General features: G+C 43.3%; 1 protein-coding gene across 2 annotated transcripts in view; it reads right to left on the reverse strand.

Annotated features, from left to right (window-relative positions):
* Positions 1-1,273: 1,273 nt before the first annotated feature.
* Positions 1,274-21,145, reverse strand: part of siah1 (siah E3 ubiquitin protein ligase 1) — a 34,776-nt gene continuing 14,904 nt past the window's right edge. Inside the window, exons 1-5 of one of the 2 annotated variants that reach the window (XM_030095663.1) lie at positions 13,592-15,090; positions 10,879-10,935; positions 5,230-5,411; positions 4,120-4,416; positions 1,274-3,302 (exon numbers count right to left, since the gene is read on the reverse strand). In XM_030095663.1, coding sequence (XP_029951523.1) covers positions 2,931-3,302; positions 4,120-4,416; positions 5,230-5,411; positions 10,879-10,935; positions 13,592-13,709 — 1,026 coding nt within the window. In that variant the 5' untranslated portion in view covers positions 13,710-15,090 and the 3' untranslated portion in view covers positions 1,274-2,930. Of the gene's footprint in view, positions 3,303-4,119; positions 4,417-5,229; positions 5,412-10,878; positions 10,936-13,591; positions 15,091-21,145 lie in introns of those variants that run through there. The other variant, XM_030095664.1, reaches the window with a different exon arrangement.

The following is a 21,145-nucleotide window of genomic DNA, read 5'->3' on the forward strand; positions in this document are numbered from 1 at the left end:
ACAATTCTTTACATAATTTGATCAATACGTTTATACCAGAGGTGTGAAAAAGCACTGCTAAATTATTTAAAATCACACCTAACTATAATGATAAATGACTGTTGATATAGAAGTGCTGCTCAGTTCATTTATTTAATTTTGAACGTTCCAACATCAATGGGAGGGATTCAGTTCAAACCATCTGCTTCAAGTATGCTCAGATTTGGACTTTGTAAGCTGAAATCATGGATTTCTACTCTGTAGTTACTTAAAATACATTACTTAAAGTAGTTGATTAAACTTATTAAAATTAAAATATATAACAGTGCTTCTCAGACAGACCAAAAACTCTGCTCAGTAAGAATATTAATAATAGTGATTTTTGAATGTAAATGTGAATAGGTCCTGTTGATGAGAAAAGTAATGGAGAAAAACTGTAATACAATTGGAGCTCCCTCTGAAGGCCCCCCTCCTGTGGAGGGGTCGCCCCGCTGAACCCACCGACGACGGGATTAAGGGTCTCGGTGTCTGAGTGTAATCGAACCAGTAATCCGGGGCCTTACCTCAAAGAGTGTAAAACCGGCAGACTTCAAACATGAGAACGCTTTGAACCAACATCTGTGCAGAATACGAGCAACGCAGATGTCCGTCGAGACACCAGAGCGGTCAAACACGAGGCCTGCGGGCCAAAACTAGGACATTCAAGTCGAGGTCAACCAATCTCTGATGTGTAGAATTTCACGACTATTTACAGAGTGTTAAGTATGCAGCCAGAAAAACAAACTGTTGTATTACAAATGAGAAATATTCAGATCAACAGACTTTCAGCTGTGCCGACCTTCGTCCTTTTAAAACGGGAGACTTTAACTCAGCCCAGTTTGACCTGAAATGAGACATTAAAACTACAGCATGATAATATTTTTATACAAAGTGTTTGTACGACATGCACGTGTTTCCTTTAACCGTAGCGCAAAGAGAGATGAAAGTTTACATTTTAAGCAATTTCTTTTAGGCAACTTGCATTAATGTAAGAATTTTTTGAATAATTTTGTTTATGTCTAATAATGTAAATAGTGAAAAGTCAGACTGTGTCCATGATGCAAGGGCCATGGTTTAACACCCACAGTCTGGCTGTGACTCCGTTTCATGTTATGATACTGCAGTTTGCCTGCCAGACCACTGGGTGGCAGTGCGTCTGTTACTTATGCAACTGTCAGGAGTCTTTCTTCATGGCAAATCATCCTCTTGTGCAGTGACTCTGCAGGGTGTCGACAGATCAGAAAGAGGCGCCGGGTATGAAAAAGATAGATTTATTTGATGACAAATTAAAACAGAAAAAGTCAAGACTTGAGGGGGAGCAGCAACGTTACTGAGACTCCACGTGAAGAGAGAGGGAGAGATGATTGGCTTGACCTCCCTCCCTCCTCAAAGACAAAAAAACAAACAAAAAAAAAAAAAACGGGGGGGTGTGGGGGTGGGGACAAAAGAGAAAAAGACTTACCACACAAAGAGGACAAAGAGACAAGTAGATGAACACAACCCAACTCTTGGAAGAAAAAAAAAAAAAAACTTTCAGAACGACACAACTTGCTTTTAACTATAAACACTGAAGTTTAGCCACAAGTTTCATAACTGCCTTTTTAATTTTTGTTTTTAAAATTCATTACAAAAAATGATAATTATGATAATCTCCATTTAATAACAATAGCAACACATTGTAACGGGTGGGGAGGGGGACACACACACACACACACACACACACACACACACACACACACACACACACACACACACACACACACACACACACACACACACACACACACACACACACACACACACACACACACACACACACACACACACAAAATAAAAAGAACTAAATAATTAAAAACAAAAACAGGATTGGAGAAATGAGCCCAAAAGACGTCTCAACTGAAATGCAGTGTTGGTTTTGTTTTTTTTGTCTTTGCTCTGAAAAAAAACAGAAAGGGGGGGGGGGGGGGGGGGGGGGGCACCGCTGTACCTCGGTCAGTTCATCTCCACACCTGGAGGACGTGGCGGGAGGAGGAGGAGGAGGGGGGGCGCGACAGTGAAACTTAAAAACCAGAGGAGTCCGGGTGTGGATGTGTTGCTCGAGGGCTTCCCGTTAATCCATACAGTATGACAGCAGAATCTAACTATCGACGACGGTCGGCCGGACTGAGGAGCGACCGGTGATCAGTCCGCCAGCCAGACGGCGGGGGTGCAGCCGTCCAGGGACCCCCAATGCATGTTGGAGGTTCCTGGAGATGTTTAGTGAGAGTGTGTGTGTGTGTGTGTGTGTGTGTGTGTGTGCGTGTGTGTGTGTGTGTGTGTGGGGGGTGCTACAGCCATCTGCGTCTTTGGGCGGTGGTTCCATTCCCGCACTCCGACAGCACCGCCAGTCACATGTGAGGAGAGAATCTGTTTTGTTCCTTTTTAAATATGCTAATGGCGTTCGGGGGCGTGGCCCTGCGAGCGGTGGCGCCTGCTGGAGGCTGAGGAGGTGTGTTGTCCATGTTGAGTCTGCAGTGTGTGAAACGCTCGAGTGGAAGGGGAGGAGAGGAAAAACGTAAAAACAACAGCGGCGGGAGGAAGCCGCCGAGAGAAAAGAGGCGTGGCCGATAAACGAGTCTGACACTTTCGCAGTTTGTTGTTGGTTTTTTTTGTTGCCTATGACCGACGGGGTGAGACTGTGTGTGAGCGCACGAGTCCCACAGTATGTCCGAGTGTTGATTCGTTCCTCCAGTCATCCATTCACTCATTCATCCGCCCGCCCCCGGGACCACGGCTGCCTGAGCAGACAGTCCAGTTCCACGTCTCGCAGGGAGGGCGGCGCCGCGGGGTCACGCCTGGTTTGACCCCCTGAAAAAAATGCCCCTAAACAAGCCGACTTTCATTTAAAACGCTTCTCTTCTCTGGAAAAGTTCTTAGCACATGGAGATGGTGACGTTGATGCCCAGGTTGCCGTTCTCGGCGAACAGCTGTGCGATGGACGTGTCGAACACCAGGCAGTCGCTGTTCATGATGGCCGTGGCGATGCCCTCGTGGATGGAGCGCGGCGTGGCCTCCCAGGTCAGCCGGCGCCGGTGGCCGTTCAGCTCCAGCCGGTAGGCGAAGTTCTCGGCCTGCTTCCGGGTGCCGATGAGCTGCACGATGGCGAAGAACTGCTGGTGCCCGTCGTACTTCTCCTGCTTCTCCAGCACCAGCATGAAGTGGAAGCCGAAGCAGGACTGCATCATGACCCAGTCCACCGCGCCCGGCAGGTTGATGTCTGTGGCCAGGAACACGATGTCCTCGCCCTGGACGGACACACGGCAGACAGCGGCTCAACAGAAATGTTTCAGAGAACTGATTTTTTAAACAAAACAAACTTCAGACTAGAAGACATCAAGTGTTTGTAGAGACTGCTAATCATCGCAACATTAAACAACTCACTGCATCTTTCCATTACAGTACAGCCCAGATTCAGATTCAGATTCAGGCTGCATGGAAACATTTCGTCACAGTCCAGTCGTCTCCTGACAGAGGAATATCACCTCCATCGGATATTCGTAATACATTATGAAGTCCTAATCTGACAGGTGAGAAGAATTGCTTCAGATATGAAGGAAATGCTCCAAATATTTGGGAGTTTTGTTACAGAATTTAAATCCTGAAGTTTTACTTAACATAAGAGTTGAGAAAATGTGGGGAAAAATAAAAGTTAATTATCAAGATAAAATGGAGAGTTATTCATAATAATTTCTACATTCTTAATTGATGCAATTTCTTCTTACATACAGGACTGTTGCACCCTAATAATTCCTTTAACGAGTCTGAGATTCACCTTCAGAAGGTGCTTCCAGGCTGGCTGCCTCTTCTAAAAGTGTAACTGACATTAAATCAATGCAGAAAACCTTCTACTTCATTCAGGAAACACCAGACGGAGGGATGGAAGACGGCTTTTGAAAAAAACGTGTCATTTTAAAAATCAAAGATTGTGCTGACAGTGAAGTATAAAATGTGCTGTGCCTCATGGTCCAGCAGAGGGCGCTCTTAAAAGATCCTCAATGAGAACAGCTGAATCAGCATGAATTCACAGACAGATGCATCGACAGTGAGTGGAGCGTGTCTGACCTGCAGCGTGGTGATGGACTTGTGCTGGTGCATCAGGTGGGGCATGACGGCGTCCAGGGAGCCCTGCCACTTGCAGGAGGCGCCGGGGCAGGGGCAGGAGTACGGTCGGAACTCGCACAGCTCTTCGTGCTCCGTCTTCTCGGTGTGGGGCAGGGTGACTTCGCAGCCCGACGAGGCGTACTTGCAGGGGAAGAGGACCGAGTTGGCCACCTTCTCCATGGCCAGGTTCCTGATGGAGCCCAGAGGTCCTCGGCAGGTGGGGCAGCAGGTGAGCTTGGGCCGGCAGTTGGAGCATACCTGGGGGGGTGATTAGGGAGATGATCGTCTCTGCCAAAATGTCAAGCAACACCCCAAACCCTGCTTTCATTTACGGCGGTTTCACCGATTCATGACAGCTACGTGACGTTAGCGCGGGACAAAGTCATTCATCAGGAAAATACTGAGCACATTATCGAAGGACAACCTGGCAGCTCGACCTTTAAGCTCGACCTCTTTCCTCAGTCACACTCCAGGTTATTGGCAGCTAAATGTCGAGCTCATGAAAAATATGTCTGAGAACAGAAATGCTTTACCAATAGCGTGATTCTACTCTAATGTGGTAAATCTATATATCTCATGTGTATATCATTCCAAAAAACAGGTCAATTACTTTAATAATTTCTAATCTCTTTCAAACATGCATTTTTTTTGCATGAAGACAAAAAAAAGATTAACCTCGGCAATACTGACATTGAACAAATGGTTCCATTTTCATATCCTTGTTGATGTTCAATGAAGACCAATTTGTGCATTCAGCGTTTCCATACTTACTGCAGTGCTCATAAAATCTGCAGCTAATAGGAAAAAGGTATAAAAACTTATTTGCAATTCAAAGCCTGTAAAAAAAGAAAAAGTTACTTTGCTAATACTGAACGATGAATAAATACCAAATGACTTTACAGCTTCCAAGTGCTTCTAATGAGCCCTGATCTTCTATTCACCCGAGACACTGGAGCGGAGGAGATATTTACCCCGATTAGACAGACGCCATCACAATTCAAAGCCAATTACAGTGTTTAGCAGCCTTTGAGCAGTAATTAGAAATTCTTCAACGATGCGGACTGGACGTACCAGGTGTCCGGACTGGCACTGCAGGATGGGGGGCAGGACATAGTCGAAGCAGACCGGACACTCGAACAGACTGGCCAGGTCGCTGTTTGAGGCTGTGGTGCCAGACAGGGTGGGCACGCGCTGAGGAGGGGGGCACTTGGAGGTTCCTGTGGGCAGCGCGGTGGCAGTCTGGCGACTCATTTCTGGATTTGAGAAAGAGAGAGAGGAGGCGTTATTTTACACCAGAGCTATGCGGTGAAGTCGGTGTCAGCTAAGGTCAGCCGGCCCACCAGAAAACACAGGAAACTGTCGTCCACTTAGGAAAATAAGGTTTGAACCTGACCAGCAGAACTTTATCCGCTCATGTTCCTGGAGAGTAGATCAGAGACACGGAACAGAAAAGCCATATCACAGTCGAATAACCTCAGGACACAGTACACGCCCCACAGCTGTCATCCCACCACACTTCCACATTAGCAGGAATGATGCAGGCCGGCTATTATCAGAAAGCCCATATGCATTTACACACAACTCCATATAAGTCTACCTTCTTCAAGCACAGAAACCCAGGCAGCTTTAAGCGCGTCTATATATTAGCTTTCTGTCATCGCTAGAAATAAACAAACAGAAACCACACTCTGCTTTATAAAGACACGCAGGCATAAACAGTCACAGTTTGAGTGGCAAAACCCATCAAGAGCAGCTTCTCTGTTCTCCCTGCAACAAGCAGGAGCACCAATAAACGGCAGACTAAAGTGAACTCCGATGGGTGTGTGCGCGCGTGCGTGTGTGCGCACACTGCTCCCGTTGTACCGTGTGGTTGCCTTGGTAACAAGTTTGTGGTTAAGCATGGGATGGCCTGTGGAAGAGGCAGAAAGAGGAGGAGGAGGAGAAGAAAAGGGAATGGAGGAGGAGAGTGGCTGTGCACTCTGAGGAAGGAGGAGACAGAATATGAGAGATGAGGCGATGGAGCAACGCAGCAGAGTTTAGACCTGAGTAGGATGTTTACACTGGGTGAGCAGGAGTAGTAGGCAGGCTTGTTGTTGTGATTGTGCCGTTTGGCAATTCCGATTGTATATTAGTGACGAAAGGAAAGAACAGTGGACCAAAGTGAAACACGACAAACGTGCTCGACTGTGATCATCATAAAAACATTGACTGAATGTGAAACTTCTGATGCTGACGTAAACAGGGCCGCAAACGACAGGTCTCGGTGTGTAATCAGAAAGCCCTACAGCTACGTATAGCAGGTAACGGCTGTACAGCAGAGAGGACGCCCCATTCATCCCTCACTCGGCTGACGCTGCGTCACATTGTGTTACAGTCTTTTGAAGGCTGTCATCTGGGGAATACGACCTTGTCAAACTGTAACCTTAACTCTTTGGATCCAATTTATTCATTTTGTCATGAAATGTGAAAATACTAACAAAAGTTGAGGAATGAGGTTTATCAGGTGGGATCTTCTCTGGGCTTTTGCGCCTACGCCGGCTGTGCCACCCGGTATATTTAATCCTTTTTATAGGCCGACCCACAGACAGAGGAGGAGAACAGAGAGGGGAAAGTGTGCAGAGGAGAGTGTAGTATGAGTGGGAGGCAGAGACAAGAGCGCAGTGAGGTGGTGAGACGTCGCAGCAATATGTAGACAGAATATGCAACAGCTGGCACAATTAAGACACCAGAGAAATGCTGCCAAAGCTTCCGTCACGGCAGCTTAATTTGCTGAACCTAGCAGCTCATTTACAAATTTAAAAGGTGTAAAATTAAACACGCTCAGCTGTTAAAACAGAGGCCACCACAGGTGGTCTTCTGATTTCTTCCTATTTAAGTTTTTAATTATTTGCAGATGAGGCATAACGATTGGAATTAGTGCAGTTCAGTGTAAAGAAGTTGGGTAAAAAAAAAAAAAAAACACACACACACACCTGCTTTGGAAATACTTGACTAAAACTGCCCTTTTTGAACAAAGTAAGTCATTTTAACGCTCCTACAAAGAAAGCCTTTCAGGCTTCTCCTGGCTGCCAGGATCTCGATGAAACTTTAGAGCACTCTCAGATGAACTGGTGAAACCCGGTACTGTGAATGCCAAATGTGCTGCCTTCACACACGGCATCCCCACTAGTGTGGCTCTCGCTCACGGCTCGCCTGCTGGAGGTGTTGCCAACAGGCAGGCCTGCTCGGGTAAAGCTCCTCCGCATGCTCACATGCACGCTCGTGCACGTTCGTGCCAACCGTGGAGGGAAAAGGTGGATCTCGTCACAGGCCCTATTAGATAGCTGTCTGCTCGCCGGCCTGTGTGTAAACACATCTGCTGTGAGGGAGATACTGGCCCAGTGGCTATTAATAGGACTTCTTAGCTGGCTAGCTTGCTAGCAGCAGCACTGAGAGCAATGGGACAAATTTAGCTCAGGACACTGAGCTAGGCCAAGGCCAGGGTCACAGTCGGCTCGCATGCAAGACGGAAATATTCAGCACTGAAAAGATGCAAAAGACCAACACCATGTAAAAACAAACGTAATCGCTCTCGGTCATTTGCTATAGAAAATGAAAGAGGATGATCTTATTTATTTCAGCACTTGTATCCTTTCTTGAAATATCATCACGATACAATCATCCTACTTTATTCCAATCATTACAGCAGAAACCAAATTTAGCAAGTATTAAAAGCAGGACTGAAAACAGAATGTGTATTCAGTCACTGTGAAATTGCATCTTCCCCACACTTAAACCTGAGGTCTGCAAACCAGCACTGGAGTCTCTCTGGACGTTTCACCAAAGAATACACAAACAGCTCGCTTTACTCTACTTTCATTGGCTCGGTGTGTTTGTTACGTGGAGCCGATGGACTCCATGGATGTTTTACATTAAACAAGTTGTAAGAAAAAAATGATAACCAACAAATGAAGTCAATATTTTTTTACGTCATCAATGCTACAAATCACAATAGTTTAAAAATGAATCACATATTTTAGGGTCATCTCTGTTTTATCTTAATGTTGAAAGTAACAACAAAAAAAAAAAAACCCTATAGATCCTGACATTTTAATTAGTGGGGGTAAAAATGTCTTAGTTTCAGATGTTACAGACCTAGAACCCAAACAACACAGTAACATCAACTTACTTTGGGCACAGCTGAGACAGATACCAGCTGTGTGTGTTCGAGACAAAGTTTGTGTGCTTTGGGTGGTGCTGATCAGTCTCTCCAGAGTACACAGAGAAATTATCCTACAACATGCATGACTGCTCAAGGTCGGAACAGGTGATCAAACTGACGTTAAGGACTAATATTACGTTGAACGCTTTTGTAGACAAACCTATTTCTCCGAAAGGGAGAATACTAGAGCACAACTGTTCTTGGAAACTCATTTCTCTTGTGACTAAACAAGAATTTTAATTAAGGTTGGCTCACTGGACTGAAGAAAGAACATTTAAAATTTCAAAATTGAGTGCTGTGAGACTATCTTGCAAAGTCACCGTCGAGAGGTTAGCTTCTCAGGTGGTGTACGATCGCAGCACCTCAGGGTAAACGGTGCCAAAATTGCCCGATTGTGTCGAACATCACTCACAACAGTGGCCGCCGTTTCCTTGCAAGCTGACATCTGAATGTTCTAGCTATCTGCTGTGTAGCAGACTGTTAGGCAGTCTTGGTTAAATATATATAGCATAGTATTAATATATATTATTCTGGCCTTGTATAGCAAGAGGGTGGCCATTGAATCATTTAGCCCATTAATTGTAGGCATGCTTGAACATACCAATCTCAGCAGTCTTGAAAAGCTGATGGTACGGTATCCGATAGTGAAATGACTCTACTCTATTGCGTTTCGTTTCGATGACGCGAACAGATCTCACAGAACGAATACACACTGGACCTGAACCAAGAGGCCAGAAAAGTTTTGGGTTTTCAAAATTAAAGCTGAGGCAGAATTCCCAGCCCCCGTATACACTGTGGCTCTGTAGCCGGTGTGTTGTTCTGACTGATTGCTTCGTGTTTTCAGTAGTGATTGTATAGTCAATTCATTCTCTGAATTCTACCAGGGGATCATTAGCCACTGATGTCCACTGGAACACATAAATGTTTGACAAAAGCAGTTCAGCTGTGAATGATGTGATAAACATGATTCTTCTGATTGGTTGGGCTGTGTGGGATCTTGGCACAAAATATGGCCATGAAGCAGGTCGCGGTAGAACGCCTATATGAAGACTGATGATAAAACCCAAATCAAAAGACATGTTGGACTGTCTTTTTTTTTTCTAAATACTTATTTTATGGCTTTAACGTTGGCTTTGGTTTAAAAAACAATGCCTTCCTCACATTAGCTACAAAGCTACAACAGCTAGCTGGTTGCACACATCAGGCAATATACAAGCTGCAACATGCTCAGCTGAACAAGAGTCTGTAGGGGGATAAACATAGCATCAGTTGTTTGGTTGGTACATGGGGGGGGGGCAAGGAAACTATACTACCAAGACAACGGCAAAGCAAGGATCGGCAGCACCCTTTTGTTGCGAGCAGGTGGCTTAGAAAACACCTTTTATGTTCAGATTTTGCAGTTTACAAATCTTGTGTGCTTTACTTTCAACAGTGTGGATCCAGAAGAGCACGAGCAGCTCATTAGAGGGGTGATTCCCCCCCAGAGAGTCATTATAACCAAATCACACATCCCACATGAAAAGGTACAACAAAGCAAAGCCAGGAGGAAGTGAAAACAAGAGGAAAGTGGTGCCGAGGAGACAGAAAGAGTGAGTCAGCTAACCAGACAGGGGGGAGGGCGATGAGAACATACATCTTTGTGTGAAGGGGGTGGAGGGAAGGATGCAGACAAACGGCGACCGAGAGCACAGTTGTTGGTGTTCAGGTGATGCAACAGAAGAGGAAAAATACACATTTTTCAGAGGGGGGGGGATTTCCGTTTCATGCAGGGTTTCACACACATCAATGAACAAAACATCCCATGGTTTAAAAAAAAAAAAAAAAAATATACAAGGAGAGATATCATCTTGCATGTCTCTAAAAAGGTGTTCAGTGATGCTTCAGGTGAAGAATACCAGAGAAAAAAAAGATAAGATCACACACCATGGCAAAGATTCTATCACACAAGTAAGAGATCTGCAAACTTCATAACCAAGGAAACAACATTTGTCTTTTTAGCAAAAAAAAACTTGTCTGGAGAAAGAAAACAAGTCTAATTTTCAAACTATCACATAATGTATTTTCAAATCATTCCACCTTATTTAGTCCTATTGACATCATTTATTTATATTTTTAACCATAACATGTTCTCACCTTTCCTTAACCATTCACAGTATTTCAGATGTTTTACAGCTTTCAGCATTACTTTTCTGTTTTTCGCAGCAATCAAACAATACAGGTAAACTGTCATCGTTGACATATGCAAATCTGTCTATCCACTTTGAATTAAACTCCAGTTTCCTCCAAGTTTTATTTTTGGATTTATCGTTTTGCTTACTAAAATGACACATCTGATACATTTTACAATTTAAATGTCACATTTGTCAACTTGAAATGAAAGTCTAAAGAGTTTGAAAGAATAAAAGTGACGAAACTGTTCACAAGAAGCCATGTCTCCAGGACTGTGGGGTTGGAGATCCCCGACTTTGATTACTGGCTGCTGATGGAGGGCAAAAGGAATACGAACAAAAAATACTCACCTTCGTCCATAAGATTTCCAAATAAGGCTTTCGTCTTCTCTTGAAATGTGGGGACCTCTGAAAGGAAGAGAGAGTTCAAATAAGCATGGCATTAGAAAAACAGCACAACAATCTTCCTAGCATAACCATTTACTGGCTGCTGTGAGGCCTGGTGCAGATCAGCTTCTTTTGGAATTGCTTAGTAAAGCGCCTGAATCAGCTCCCGCCATATAAAGTAGAGGTGAAGTCCCTAATGAAAGTCAAGTTTGTAATAGTCGTGGTGTAAACAGTGCCAAGTCGCTGTAAGAGATCAGGAAGGGCACATTCGTGGGCTGAACAATGCTCATTCAAGGCATTAAAACCACTTACTGTGATGGTAATGCAGTGCACATTAGCATCACATCCCTACAATCATTGATTGCTACTGTACTTTGTCGGCTCCACAGTTTCTAGCCACATTACTCTTCATTCATATTTTATCCAATCTACCGTCAGTCCTGCACTATTCTGATCCAAGCAGGGATCATGAACCTGATACTATACCATTTGTTCATTTCATTCAGAATCTCCCGTAATATATTAAATATCTGTAATTTATGACAAGATGGAAAACTGTGGTATTAATTTCCATTGTTTTGCATTTTGAATATTGTGTCCTCATGTTGTATCTTACTTCTATGTTACCAGAAGGAAATACACTGTTTAATAACATCAACTGAGCCAAAATAGAGGTGTAGAGAACTACAAACAATAACACTCCAACAGTGCAGCGTCACACAAGAGTACTTTTACCGACATCACATCAGGAGCAAACATTCAAAGCAATTATTAAATTACTCAAATGCAAAACATAAAAACCACTCTGCTAAAGACAGAAAAGGAGTCTTCAGTTTCTTGTCTCCACATGCATGTTGTACAGTACATCACACAGCAAACAAACCCGGTGGACCAAAGTTTATTTTCTAAACACTTCTACCTGCATGACGTGAGTGGATTTGTAACTGGAGAAACTGAAAAGACAGCACTGCATTTGTTGATGATGCACAATGACTTTCCATTACTTAAGATTCAAGAGGTGGAACAACAACAGGGTTTATAAACTAACTACAGGAGAATCACATTACCAATGCTATAGAAGCATTTGTGCTTGGCTACTGTGGTCTGTAATCAAGCTTCTGATTTCCAGTAATTCTTTTGTCCTGTTGGACCTCCCAAAAAGATGTGAATGGAAACATGAGGCTGCGACTGTAAGACTTGGTCTGCCAGGCCAACAAAAGGACCACAACTGAACACTAACCTAATTTGAAAAATACATGCTGCGATTGCTGCCGTTGCGAGTACAAGTGAACATAACCATTGGGATAATGGAACAAAACGGAGAGCAGAAAGCAGGAAATTGGAAATTGATTGAGATCCTTTCACATTTCTGCTTATCAAACACTAGCAAAGAAGCATTTTCATCACTTCTCAAATTGTAGAGAGAAAGGCACTTCATTCATATTTGTGGACAAAATATTCTCTCTTCCACAGCAGAAGGTTCACATCTCAGAGTCTTGTTTTCTTGTCACAGTCCAGGAATTGCCGACAATATGTCCAGAGACTTCATGACTTAAAGCAAGTTTACCTTTAAGACAAGAACCTGGGATGCCATGATCAAGATGACAGTCACTGTGGACACTGAAGACATGATGTTTACTCCAAGATCCAACCGTTGTGAGCAAAACCTTAAACAACGGTATGTACCCGTGGAGAAACTGCATTCACTTCAAGTCACCCGAGTTAATCTGTAGCATGTGCCAGCCTGACTTAGACAAAATATAAACACATACACACACACACACACACACACACACACACACACACACACACACACACACACACACACACACACACACACACACACACACACACACACACACACACACACACACACACACACACACACACACACACACACACACACACACACACACACACACACACACACACACACACACACAATGAAAAGCCCCCCACACACACACACAGATGACTTCAGCCAGACTAACAGAAACAAAATGCCTCCAGACAATGACAAAAAAGAAAGGCTTAGGGACTGTTAAATGTGCAAAGAAACCAGAAAGAAAAACTAAGGAGGATACAAAACAGAAAATAAGCACACCACAGGAAAGAAACAAGCAGAAAAGAAAACAACTGGGGGAAGAGATAAAGACAGAAAAAAAAGGATATGGAAGACGGCACGGGACAGGAGATGGATGGGGAACACGAGTGGAGGGGGAGGCAGAAAACGAACTGGGCTTACACACAAATATGCCATTCTTTGTTCTCAACTCATGGCCCACTCTGTTCCCAGTCATACACACTGCACAGTGTTCATGCACACCATACAGAGTAATTCACAATGCACACACGCAACCCTTGCTTAAAGCATCTTCTGTGCTCACCCACACACACACAAACAAACTATTCAGCACAGACTTTGTAACAACATACTTGCAGGGAGCTTGTAGAAAACAAAAACAAAACAACAAAACACTTATTTCTGTATAGATTTTTCAAAACAAGCCTGGCAGCTGCAGCTGGACTGAGTCCAGAAAATTAGGATATTTTACAACCTTGGCAACAAAAACGGCACTTGCAAGAAACAAACAGCAGATGACAGATGGGATAAAGTGTAAATGGCTCCATAAATGAGTGAACTTTCACTTGTGGTACTATTTTAAAGCTCATTCACCTTTAGTCCTGTGCACGTTCCTCGTGGCTACACATGAGAAGAGTCTGAACAAGGAGTTCCAGGGTGGAGTTTGCAGTGCTACGCTAGCCGGCTTCGATTTCACTTGGACCACAGACATAGAGGTAGAGCATTTATGCAGCCCCGCTGTGCCATATTTCTCCAGCCTTTTCCATGGAAACCACACACTGCTGCTGCTGGCCGAAACATACCACAAAACAGAGGATCGGATTTCTTCCTCTCGCTCCCCCCATTTAGCAAGCTGAGCTCACGAGGGTCCAGGGCAGGGTGTAGTGCAAAAATGAAGGTTGTGACAAGGCGAGGCCAAACAGATCCCTAATGGTCAGGACAATAACTGCCCATGAGAACTTAGAGCGAGAGGAGCGAGAGGACCTGGTCAGAAAAGTAAAAACAAAAAAATCTGATGTTTCAGCTGCTAGACACAGCAGTAAGCAGGCAAAACAGCTGTTGTCACCACAGACGAGAGTAGGTATCCATCAAACTTGCTTTTCAAGCCAAACTGAATGCAGTCTGAATTAAAAACAAAGCTCAACAAGGACACGGCGTGTTAATTCTGCAGTGCCGAGTCAAACGCTAACAGATTGCTTGTCTGTTACACTGAAAGTATTAAAATGTAGTCTGTAAGCAGTCTGTTGGTGTGTGGTCAGGCTGCCACTCCCTCGTTTTGCCTCATCAGCCACCAGGAACAGAAGGAAACATGAGGCACTTTAGCCAACTCGTGGCAGATTTTCTTCCAAAACTAGATAATTATCCCTTTTGGAAGAAGCACCTTCCGTTGTCCTGGTGCCAAACTTTGAAGAACTGCTTGGAAATGTACCACTGCATTTTTAACAGGTAAACCCTCAAAAAACCAATTCCGTAAAATGCAGATACCCAGCACAAAAAAAATAAAAAAAATTAAAATCCAGGAAAAAATAAAATTCACAATCCACCACAGCCAAAAAAATTGCAATGGGAAAACAGAATCCGCCTTTGTATGTTGGTTACAAAAAGTAATCCAGTACTGATTGGAAAACAAGCCCCGCTCTCTTGGTTTCCCGCGAGGAGAAGAGGAGTGAAAAAGACGGGAAAGTCCCACATCCAAGTCTCTCCTTCTTTCTCTCTTCCAGACGACTCCACGCACTGTGCATTTATCCAAGCGGTGTTCTCGCTGTCCCGAGTGTGGTAGGTGTCACTGCTGCTGGGTGTATTTGTGCAAAAGACAGAGCTAAGCTAAGCCGGCATCCAATGTCAGTCCAAACAGAGCATGCTCACTCACACCCTTCTCTATTCTCCCCTGACAACTCCCTACCCAAACACATAACCCTTTCTTCTCCACGAGCGGGCTGGCTTTCTCTTTTGCATACAAACTTCACGTCGACTCTTACCATTTTTATTTACCGCAACGCTACAAGCTGTACATCAGCATTTCTGTTTCTTTGCCACAAGTCTTTCCTGAACAAGGTTTCTGCCTCGAGCCTGCATATTTTGTCCTCTTTCTTCTGGATGGACACGAAACCCCCCCCCGCACTCTTTTTCTCCCCCTTGTGCTTCTCTCTCTGCTCCCTCCCTTCGCCTGCCTCTGGGGTTGTGCAAGTCTCAGATTTCAGCCTTGTCTGGCTGCAGGCTGTGCTGTACCACCAGCTGCCCTTGTTGACACCATACCTCACTTTCTCACTGCGTTTTCTTTACAATTTGTCCTTCTTCTGACTTTCCCCCCCAAAGGTTTGCGTGACAAACCTTGGTACAACATTCAATCCTGTCACAACAAGCAATAAAATAAAACACTTGACACTTTGTGTGTAATGTAAGTTCGGGTTAAGTTTAAATTTCAGATATACATAAAATAGCAGCTCAAAACAAGTTATTCAACTATTCAGATTACTTTCTCAACTCATCTCAGGGATTCTCAATGTTCACTTGTCTTTCATGAGCTCATTTTCCTGCTCACTTCCTTAAAACACGCGACTGTGCCAACCAGGAAAAAGAAACCCATGTAAGACCCAAAATATCACTCTGAGCCAGAATCTGTCTGTCAGCAGGAGAGAAAGTGATAGCTAGCTAAGTGCACCCGGAGAGGAAAGCATCAACTCTGCTCACATGTTATGTTAACAGACATCTCAGGTGATTCGATCCCATATGGACCCATCTAAACACAGATGGAACTGCCCCTCCAAATTCACCAATGACACACTGAAATTCAGGGATTTCGACCTGCAGATGGCCTTGATGACCAAAGATATGTTTGTTTTTTTTTTGGCAAGTCTGAAAAGGGAAATATGCTCAGAACAGTCAAGATTTAGTATGGTGTATTCGGGCTCAATGAAGTCAATTAGCCATTAAGTGAAAGCACATCGAGCATATAGAATAGCAATAGAAGCAGCAGTCTGTGCATGCTGCATGTCCACATGCTTGATTTAACTGTTGTTGCTCATTTCTCTAGTGGAGTGATTATGCACCAGCATTTTCTTTCCTGACAGAGCACACATGTTACCTCACTTGTTTTGCAAGACAACATCTCACAACTTCTCAACTATGCGGTTGTTAAACTCCAGTCTGCTTTTAATCATTTACCCATTTAACTAATCTCCCAGCTCAAGTCTCCAGGAGTCCACGTAGTCACACAGCAGTAATTCCTAGCATTTTACCCCAAGAAGCCTCTCCAGACTGCCTCTACATCTTGGTCACCGATTTACTTAAAAACATTAAAGTAAATCCGAATGCTGGCATGCACACTCAGACTTACTCTCATCAACTCTTAGCATGAGCAGGAACCTCAAAAATTAAAGGATTAAACATGTTTTTGACCTGTTCTACATTGCAGAAACCTAAGTTGGAAAACAACGATGGATGAACTGTGAAAAGACATTGTGCTTAAAACCTATAACAAAATCATAAACAAATATGATTCTTAAAAAGGGGCTTACATTTTCGAGATCAAAAATTCCAGATACGGTGAGCTGGTGTCACCACTAAAATTAATGAATTTTGTGAGCATTTTTTTTTTTTTTTTAATAAAAGAATATGAAATTGTAATTTAGTTCCCTTTATAGACCAACAACAATTTCTATTATTTCGCGGCTATTATCATATCCACGCTACTGTGCAGCTGTATCTGTTGCTGGGACTGCCACTAACAATACCAGTTCACTTGAAGCAGGCGTTCATGTATCACATATTTTCTGACATGAACAGCTCCTGGATTCTGCAGTCACTACCACCGCGACACGAGGCACATGCTACAGTGCCTCTGCTGTACTCCTTTCACAATTGTTACGCCACATCTGCTCACATTATCGCCAGACAATATTAACATGATGCAGTCAGAAACTCAGCAGCAGAGACAGAGGGGAAAAAAAACACAGGCACAAAGAGATCCCACTGAGACACACATGCACACTGTGAGCCATAAAACAGCACTACTGACACTAGCCAACGCTCCGAGTGTGTTATTAAAAGGGGCAGGGCAGCAGATACAACAATGAGCCATCTGGACCGAGCAGCAGTTCATCACCAGCGACCTAAACGCTTCATCACCTACAGCCAGGAGTTCACAAAGGAGGAGATGAAAGAAGGAGGGGAGATGGACAGACCATTTACATCTTAAGCATGCTTTTGCAATGCAGATGTCTAGATTTGATCTATAAAACAACCCTAACTGAAAATAAGGAACAACACGACCAGTGAGCTGACAGATGCAGAAAGGCAAAGAGAGACTGTGGTTGAGTCTACCCTCTTCACTTCCACACAACTTGTTTCACTAAAATGCAAGTATGCTATAAAGAAATAAAGTATGACTAAAAACAGTGCTTTGATCACTTCAAGCTTCCGCTTGAATTAAAGAAATATCACAGGACCTGTCAAAGATGTATCATGCTTTAATGTCCCAATGATCACAACAGTGGTTCTCTGTTGTCTTATGAGTCAGCACATTCAGGAACTTCCCAAAGTTAACTGGAGGAATATAAATATCAAAGTCAGTTTATAACACAAGCCCATTTGCCAAATGCAGATTTGAAAAGAACACCATTCATTCCAGGTCAGTAGAAATGAACACGAAGTCCAAAAAAATATTCGACCTGCAGATTGCTGCCTCTTCACATCAGTGTCCACAAGCTGAAGATGAAGGAAAAAAAAAACAACTGTCATTTTAGACAACTGTTCCCACCCTAAACCCACGAAACAAACATGTCACTGGCAATGTTTCTTCAGTCATCCAGTCCTGCAACAAGAAGTTCATTGATATTGTCCCAAAAGGAAAAACTCACAACAACTGTGTGACAAGTAGGGCTGGGTATCGATTTGGATTTCCAAAAACGATTCGATCCACGATTTTCGATTTGATCGAGGCTGTGGCTGCTGTCTTCAATCACCAACTTGTTAAATAAACTGTCTTTTAAAGCGATACTAAGGAACTTTTCAACCTTAATAAAACATTTTAATATCTTTTGTGATGATACATCGACTTACAACTAGTTGAATGACCCCTCTTTCACCGGCTGAGGACGTCAGTATTGTTTTTACTTGGACTAAGAAACTGTGAGGAGGGTGGTAGGAACCCTGCACAAACTACAAAATGTGCGGACTGCTTTACGGCATGCGTCACTTCCCCTGTCGTTATAAGGACAGAACTCCAGTGTGGGATTCTGCAAACATGGCGGAAGGTGGACAACAGAGAAAGAAGCCAAAAGTTTTGTCTGAGGAGGCAAAAAAAAGAAAAAGAGAGGCTACTCGGATAAAAGCACAGTCCAGGATAAACATTGGCCCGGCTTTCACTCGCTGGCGTGAGCTGAAAGATCAGGAGGGATTCCCGACCGACGCTGCCTTGGCTCTGTTCCTGCTGGACTAGTAAGTAGCTTCGTTGCTCAAATCAAATGCTAATGCTAGCGATCGGAAAATTGCGTGGTAGCAGTAATTAGCCATCAGCTTGATATTTCACAGTTACACACCGACACGAACAGCCACACAGCAAACTACAAACTTCTGCGGCGCTTTCACTCGGCGATGTGTGCGAGCGAGCAGAGCTGCCTGCATGTTTCTATGACGTCAGTGTGCTCACAGTGATGCTACTACAAGCTGTAGCAAACAGACAGACGCAGGCGAAAACTTTACATCCTTGGCGGAGGTAAAAACAATGCAATGACTGCAAAATGCAAATATAAAGTTCCTGCTGTGGAAAGATCAGCCATACAGAACCATTGTAGTATTCTCGTGTCATTTTGTATGTACGTGATAGTAGCTTCTGATGATTCTTATGCAATAATTTCAGAGAAAAACTGAATTCTGGTCGTCTTTTTGTTGAGTTGACAAACGGTGATCGCAAAACAAGACAAACCGCGTTGTTTGCTCTAAATAATCAGTAAAACAAAACACCTGTGCATTGAGGTATGACTTTTCAAAGTTCTGTTTATCAATAGCACCTTGCACTGTCGGTAAAATTACAGGGATTGTTGCATGTTTGCAATTCTGCATGTAACGTTTATTTAGTCAGTCCTGAAGGACACTTATGTAGCTCACTTCAGCAGCACCAAGCGCCTAACTTTGAAGATTACAATCTCAGTTAGCCAGTAAACATGACATATTCCGGTCAGAATGAAAACAAGATAGCGTTTTATTGTTGTTTGTTTGTCTATTGGACATTGTTTTGTGCAAGGTGTACAATGTTGTTCCCTATTTATTGTCGATGTTATTTTATTGTTATATTTGATGTTGTATTCCTACTTATTGTTATTCTTATCTTATAATTCTCTAGTGTGACATAAAAGATGTGTTTTTTGATTATTTTTATGCAGTGCTTTTATTTCCTGTGTGTATACTTTTGTGTTTCTCTTGTATTACTCTTGATCAATATAAGTTTCATGCTTCTTATTTCTCTACAGCTATCAAAAGGAGCAAGTAACTTCTACTCCCCACAAGCAACATCTCCAACCACTGCAGCGTATAGTTTCCAGCATAACAGAAGAGTCGGACCATGATAGGTACTTTTCCCAGGGCCTGCATTTGTTTGTTTTGGGCAAAGTTTAGTATTGTTCAAATGTTTTTCTATTTTGACTCAGGGGAGAACTGATAGAGGGTGTCCAAATCCTGGAAGAAGGCACTGAGGCAGAAGAAGCTGGTGTATTAGAGGCCAGGTGAGTTTCTGTAAATCGGTTGATAGTGTGAGCCCTTCGTCATCTGTCTGGGAACACTTGCCTACTGTTTCACAACACTGGCATAATGAGTTGCGTCATTCACCAAAGGTCCCATGCTGTTTGCTCATGGGCTCAGGCACATAGCACAGGACTCGCATGGAACAGTATGCTGAGTGGTGCAGGACAGTAGGGGAGGGACTTCTGTCACAAACAGTGCATAACAGTTTTTTCTCTTGTTGTGACTGAATGTTGATTGGTTGAACAAATGCTGACTAAATGCAAATATTACATCTATTTTGACTTGTCTACTTATTATCTACTGTATCTGTAGCATGCATTCTCTGGGTATTGTGGAGAAAGAAGAGCAGCATGACTCTCCAGATGAGGATGCAGTCAATGATCCAAGGAACAGCATGTAAGTCTTTATAATGAATAATATTCAAAGTATGTGTTGTTAGGTCTTTCATGCTTATGGATATGTTTGGTTATGTGCAGTATTGAAATGGACGAGAACTGGACAGACCTGAGATTCTGTGAAGATGGAGACAGCTCAGATGAGGAATATCTTCCTTTTCTGCAACTACGGTATATTGTATTCAGCTTTTTCATCACCTTATAAAGTTGTATCAGTATAAGTAAGCAAATGTGTAACATTTATTTTTATTATTTTTCCCTTTTTCTGCAGTGTTGGTGGCGTGGCATCAAAGGCTACAGATGTCGACCAGCTTCAAGAAATAAGTTTGGAAGAGACTGTACTGGATGTAGCTACCCCCAGCTCCAAAGATGATGAAGTGACAGATGTTCCTGAAGACCTCAAAGTGTCACATGAAGATGACCTGATTGGGAAGAGGGCCTGCATCACTTATCTTGAGAACCTGAAAATGCTTATCTCGTATCTGCATTTTCCTATGGAAGCATGCAGCCACTGTGACAGACTAACTGGTGTGAAATGCCCAGGAAAACCACCATTTCATGTAGAAATGAAGCCCCGGGGAACTGCCGCTGTTTTGGAATGGGTAGGAAAACCATAACGGTGTGTTTGTTTCACTGTTTGCCTGTGGGAGTGATACTCTGTTTTGAATTTTGTTGTGATCTATTTATTTATTGACTTTTTTTTTAATTGCAGCATTGCCCCTTTGGACACATTCTCTGGAAGTGGAATTCACAGCCCCTTTTGAAGTATGGGATGCAAGGGGGAGACTTCATGCTCTCCACAAACATTCTGTTATCAGGGAACAACTATAGGAAAGTGGCATTTCTCTTCCACTTAATGCGAATGGGGATGGTGGCAGAGCCGACCTTCTTCAAAATCCAGGACAGCTACTGCATCGAACCCGTTGAAGAGTTCTGGCAGAAAATCCGAAATGGTGTTCTGACCCGGTTGCGTGATAAGAACGAGGTTGTTCTTCTTGGTGAGACCTTGTTG

The sequence above is a fragment of the Salarias fasciatus genome, chromosome 7, assembly GCF_902148845.1.
Source record: "Salarias fasciatus chromosome 7, fSalaFa1.1, whole genome shotgun sequence".
NCBI classification, from domain to species: Eukaryota; Metazoa; Chordata; class Actinopteri; order Blenniiformes; family Blenniidae; genus Salarias; species Salarias fasciatus.